The 6,118-nt window shown below is 26.8% G+C and overlaps 1 protein-coding gene across 4 annotated transcripts in view; it reads right to left on the bottom strand.

Moving 5' to 3' along the window:
• Nucleotides 1-6,118, bottom strand: part of LOC117177859 (RNA-binding protein Musashi homolog Rbp6) — a 673,300-nt gene that overhangs the window by 372,634 nt on the left and 294,548 nt on the right. For all 4 annotated transcript variants that reach the window (XM_033368883.1, XM_033368884.1, XM_033368881.1 and 1 more), the window contains one exon: nucleotides 4,276-4,360. In XM_033368883.1, coding sequence (XP_033224774.1) covers nucleotides 4,276-4,360 — 85 coding nt within the window. The remainder of the gene's footprint in view (nucleotides 1-4,275; nucleotides 4,361-6,118) is intronic.

Below are 6,118 nucleotides of genomic sequence, written 5' to 3'. Positions count from 1 at the left end.
GGCGCATACTTTGAATAAAATATTTGTTATCATTCTCTTGAAATAAATGTGTTTTTTTCTTGAAAAAATACCGGTTTCATATGTATACACCTGGTATGCTTTGTTAATGAGGCTTATAAAAGAATTTCGAAATCATGTAATATTTATGTCTCATGATAATTTTCTTGTCACATGAGATAACCTCAAGTATGGCAAGTTTAATCAAAGGTTTATCAATAATTTGTTAATACTAAACAATTTTTCAGTTTATTCCGCGAGAGAATGATGTGCTCACCATTTTTTGGAACCAAATGTGAGATAATTACTTCCACAATATGTATTCTGAAAATCGAACCTTTACCGTTTATAAACACTGATCCATGCGCGGCAACGTACGTAGCGAGCGAAACAATTCGCACCAAGCACCTCACATCAAGATCAGACTCGAGAGTGGGGAACATCGTTTCCAGGATAATTACTCCCCTACGGTCCCATCCGCGGCAAAGTAAATAGCGTCGACTGTATTTAGGGATCTCTCAAGTCAATTTTTGCACAAAATTGCTTTTTTAATTTCAACTAATTATTTATAATTTTACTTCAGTGCATATGCATTTTATCCTTTTTCTATTCTAATGTAAAAAATAACATTAACAACGGAAACTAAAATAACATAAGCAATTTTTTGCAAATCATGGTCTTAAGAAATACCTAATTTTTTTTTAATTCTGTCAATATACAGGGGACATTTTACACAAAAAGGAAGCATTTTTAGACATCAAGCCATTTAAGAAGAAAAAAATAGGTACATTTTCTAGACCACTATAATATGAATGGAACAAGTATGCGAGTTAATTATGAATAATCTTTTTCTTAGTCCTTATAAATATACCATATAACTGTGTAGAAATAATAAAATTTTTATATATAAAATCAAATAATGTTACTTAATTTATGAAAGTAACGTTATAAAAGGACAACAAATTTCCAATGGTACAAGCTTTTAGGAAAGTTATGATTAACACTAAAAAAATTCAACACTTAACAGAAAATGCCTTTAATATATTGAACTCTAATCTATTTGAGCCTAAGAGAAAAATGAGCTTCCTCATTTTTTGTTATAAATTTCTTTTTACTTTTTTATTAGTTGCTTACAATTCGGAGCATATTTAACATACTCATATTTTCAGTAAAATATGTTCAGGAAGAAATTCTGTTCCAACCTCCTGAAAAATTTGCAATTATATCAGACAACAATTTTGAACATTTCCCTTCGAAATTAAGATGAAAGAATAATTATTTATCATTTAAAGTAATTAAAATAAAACAATAAATATGGCAACGTGAACCTCCATATTCTGAATTTTCAACGTAATTTTAAGTTTTCAATATTTTACTTACTCTTAGAGCAGATTAGAACTATCATTTACTGAATTTTATCTTCCAAATAATCTATATCTGAGGCTTTGTAACTTTTCATTTGTGGGGTAGCCGCTGAACGGAAAACCGGGAAATGACCAGGAATTTTTTTAAACCGAAAAAAGCCGAAAAATGAGTATGATAGTGAATTTATTTATTTACAAGGAATTTCACAACTTTTTAGAAGAACCACCTATCAAATGACTTGGAATATCACAGATATCATATCAAATAATATATTTCAATTAAAAATAAATTCGATTTCAACTTTTTTTTTAATTTTAAGTTTAGTTGTTAACTGTTTTCATTCCTGAATCATTTACTTCACAACGCTAATTAAAAAATCTTTTATTTGATCATTTTTCGATTTTATGTTGTCATTTTTAACCGTAAATTTTTAATTTAAAGGCTTAAAAAATAAAACAATATAAATTAATTAATGGTTTTCAAAACTAAACTGTATTTCGAGTTTTAAAAATTGTGGAATATTATTTTACAATATGATTCAAAATCGGTTTTAAATTACACAATTCACAGATTTTGACGTTAAAAATTCAACTTTTTCAATACGAAAGTCCCAATAATTAAGCAAATTGAAATGTGCTGATTCAAACTTTATAAAATAATTTTAATATAAAAATAACTTAAAATTAATACATTCATTAATTAAACGATTTTATTTTATTTAAAATACTTTTAAAATATTGTTTCAGTCGATAATATTAAATTTTTAACCCATTCAGTTCGAAAATTTTTTATTAAAAAAATATCTGAATGAACATTTATACCTCATATATTCAAAAGTAAACAATTTTAAACTGAATTGGTTGAAATAGAAAGCCTTGAATGGTAAAAATTTCAGAGTAAGACATTCAAACTTTTACCTTCACAATTGTTATTGCAACGTTAAGTAACAGTTGAAAATTATTAATTTGAAACGACCAAAATTGAGAAATTCAAATTAATTTTGGTATTTAATTTCCTTGCAATTGCGAGAGGAACTTTTTTAGGTTCACATTTGTATTGTGTGAAAAAATGTGAAGCATTGTATTTTTAACATTTTTATCAACCTTGAAATGATAAACTTCTAATTTTTGTTAAATTGGCAGTACATTTTATATTTGTAAAGTTTCTATTGAATTGAACGAGATACAGTTTTTTTTTAATTGGAAGAGGCCATTTTTTTATTTTAAAGATTTTTATCGTGTTTGAAGAAAGAATTGTTTATTTTCGTTTTTTTTTGTCTGAATTAAAAGAGGATAATTAAAAAATATAGAAAATTCTAATTTTTGTTAAATTGGTAGTACATTTTATAATTGTAAAGTTTTTATTGAGTTGAAACTGATACCGTTTTCTGTTTAATTGGAAGAGGCCATTTTTTTATTTTTAAGATTTCTATTGTGTTTGAAGAAAGAATTTTTCATTTTCGTTTTTTTTTTAATTAGAAAAAGATAATTTAAAAATATATTTTTTTATTGAGTCCGCGGAGAGGTAGTGTTGATTTACGATTTTTTCTGAATTTAAAAGAGGGGTTTTTTTATTGTTATGGTTGTTGTAGAATTGGCTGGAAGGAAATTCGTTTAAAAAATTTTTTTTTAATAGGAAGATGCACTCATTTTTGGATATAGTTATATGATATCTTTGCTTTTTTTTGGAGATATCACTTTTTAATTGACCCAACTGTCATAAGAGTGATGACGATTTTTAGATTGACATTAGGGTCGATCGTATTTATTTTTATTGTGTTCTGCAATTAATTTAAAAGATATTAATTTATTTTTGATTAAAAATACAAATTAGATGTTTTCTTCTTTATAACCAACTGACTAAGTGAATTTATCAATAAGACTATGTAAATCAGTATTAACATATATGTTTTAATTGATCTAAATTCATTGCAATCTATATTTTCCAAGGAAACTTTTTTTTTTAATGTTTTTATTGAATTAGGAGATGGACATGTTTCATTTCTTGAAACTTGTATTATTGCGAATTGAAGTTGAGTATAAGTGTTAATTTAGAGAATTTAAAAAGATAGGGCGGATTCATATTTTTTAACCAGAGGTCGTTGTACAATTCAATTTATGAAAGTGTGAAGGTTTGGGTTCAGCAGCATAATTGCACTTAATTGAGAAGTGTTAAAAGCTTCTATTTTATATGTGTCAATTATTGAGAGTTAAATAAAAAATTTTCAAATTAAAATTAGTTTCAACTTTAATTTAAATTTCACTAGTTACAAACATTTTTGTACTACAAACGCAAGCATGACTGAAGTGATTTGGCGGGGAATCCCCAGTCATGAGCTCAGTATAGTCGGTCAGATGGTGTGATCGTCGCGAGTTCGACTATAGACAAAATAGCTCGGAAACCTTCGGGCGTTTTTGGTATAGTCTTTTAGAATTCTCGCAAATCCCTGTTGCAGATATCACTAGTGGTACTCATTTCAATACACATTTTTATTTAAGAATACTAAAATTTCTTACATTTTTTACAACTTATGTTACTTAAAATTCTGACTTTTGACTAAAAGTTGTACAAAACTTGTTATTGACCATTATCAGTGTTTCACACTCACCATTTTCATACAGTAAATAGGACTTTTTCTAAACGTGAATACTAAATTTTGTTCGCTCAAATTTATAATAATACATAAAGAAATATCATCATCTCTTATCATGGTAGGAATCTTTATAGCAGTACCCCGATTATCCCTAAATTCTTACATTTTATTTTAATTATACATATAGAATGAATCAAATATTGATATCAAAAGTCTCTCCGTGTATTAATAAATATATATTTTATAATCTTTGCATATAAATACAGTATTTTTGAATAGAGAATGACCATTTTGTAGTGAATAAAAATTTAATTACTTACTTTTTTGCCGTCTAACTCGTGTGTGCCTTGTGCCAGTACTTTATCTACACTAGAAGGATCTGCGAATGTGATGAAGCCAAAACCCCTGTAACATACGTAACAGTAGCTAAAATATTGTTATTTTATTTATAAATAAAGAAAAATTTCTATGTAATGTGAAAAAAGGTGTGTATGAATACCATTTAGAATATATTAACTCTGGAATGTATAATTGAGAACGACAAATCTACATGAAATTATAATTACAATTTTAATTCCAAATAAGAATGTTTTAAGTAATTTAAAATTTAATTATATATTTTTACTATGTCTTATGGTAATTACACTTGCAATTCTAGTAATTTTGTTCATAAATTACCACGAGGTTATTTAAACAATGCAAAATTCAAAACCAAAGTCTGACCATGAAGCAGTATTAGGTTTATGCAGTTTTTGGCTTTAGTATTTTACTATAACATTTTTTAAAATGTGAATTTTATCGCTAAGAGAATAAAATATGTCAATTTTTACATTTCAGAGTTAAGATTATTATTTCTAAAAAACTAACACTAAATGAACAGAAAATTACTTGAACTAATTTCTATATAACTAACGTGGCGTTTGTTACAGGATGATTAAAAAAGTGTGCAGTTTTATGAAAGTAATGAAATCTACTTGACTATAAGATACTAGAAACTCTCGTGATAAAGTATTAAATTCTATTCATACTAACATAGTTTTCGAGTTCATGCTCTACAGTCGAATGAAAAAACTTTATTACAGTTGGATAATCTAAAACGCACTGCTGAGACCATAATATACGAGATTTTCTTAAATTTAGGACTTATTATTTAAAATATATGATTTCTCATTTAATTGACTTCTTATGTAGCTCAACAAATTTCCTTACTAAATTATTTATGAAAAACTCAATTTATTTGCTTTTGCAAAATAATATAAATAAATAATTGAGTTATTTATGTCAATTAAATTACATATTTATTTCGATTAGATATTACAAGCAACTTGAAAACCAAAAAATAAACTTTTCCGTTCAAAGTAGATCAAAGTGGATCAAAAGTAGGTGAAATTATAAAGAGTAAATAAATAAACATAAATATCAATATAAATATTAATTTTAAACATGATGAATTTCATTTTAAGTGTAATTTTGTTTGAAACTATAAGATTTCATCGCCTAAACTACTTTAAAAGAAGAGGTTGCATTTGATTACGATAATAATCAACATATAACAAAATCGGCACTGTAGAGAGAAGGCATTTGAGGGGGTGAATTGAGTTGTCTTTTAAATCTCTTTTCCTTCTCTAATGCCAATTGCACGTTTCGCCAAAGCGGGGGCATCAGCGATCCGCAATTTATATTTCAAGGGTGGGAGTCGTGTATGGACGCGAACATATATGACATGCGCAATAGTGAGCTCTGTATATTTGAAGGTAATGTTAACTCATGTACCCTGTATACACTACCCGGTGAATTGATTCAAGAGGTGGCGCTTCCAATCAGGATAGCTCACTTTTGCATAGTTATGCATTAGCGAAATAGATAACAGAATAAAAAGCCTAATTTTGTTTCCAAACATTAAGCCAACAAAAATATATATTTTAATTATAAGAGTAAAAGTGAGTTATAAGTCCAATAAATTCACGGAACATGTCGCTGAATGTAGTAGTAAAATTGAATAGTTTGATCTACATTCTAAGATAAGACATTTTTTTCTTTTATTACGTATTTTTGTGCGTTTATTGCCTAATTCTTTGTATTTGAAAAATTTTAATTTAATTTAATTTAATTTAAAAGTTAATTTGCCCATGGACGAATTCCAATAGCAACCGAAACCGAATA

This window comes from Belonocnema kinseyi, chromosome 8 (genome assembly GCF_010883055.1).
Source record: "Belonocnema kinseyi isolate 2016_QV_RU_SX_M_011 chromosome 8, B_treatae_v1, whole genome shotgun sequence".
Classification (NCBI taxonomy): Eukaryota; Metazoa; Arthropoda; class Insecta; order Hymenoptera; family Cynipidae; genus Belonocnema; species Belonocnema kinseyi.
The sequence above is the reverse complement of the archived record's forward strand: the minus strand, read 5'-3'. Positions and strand labels throughout refer to the sequence as shown.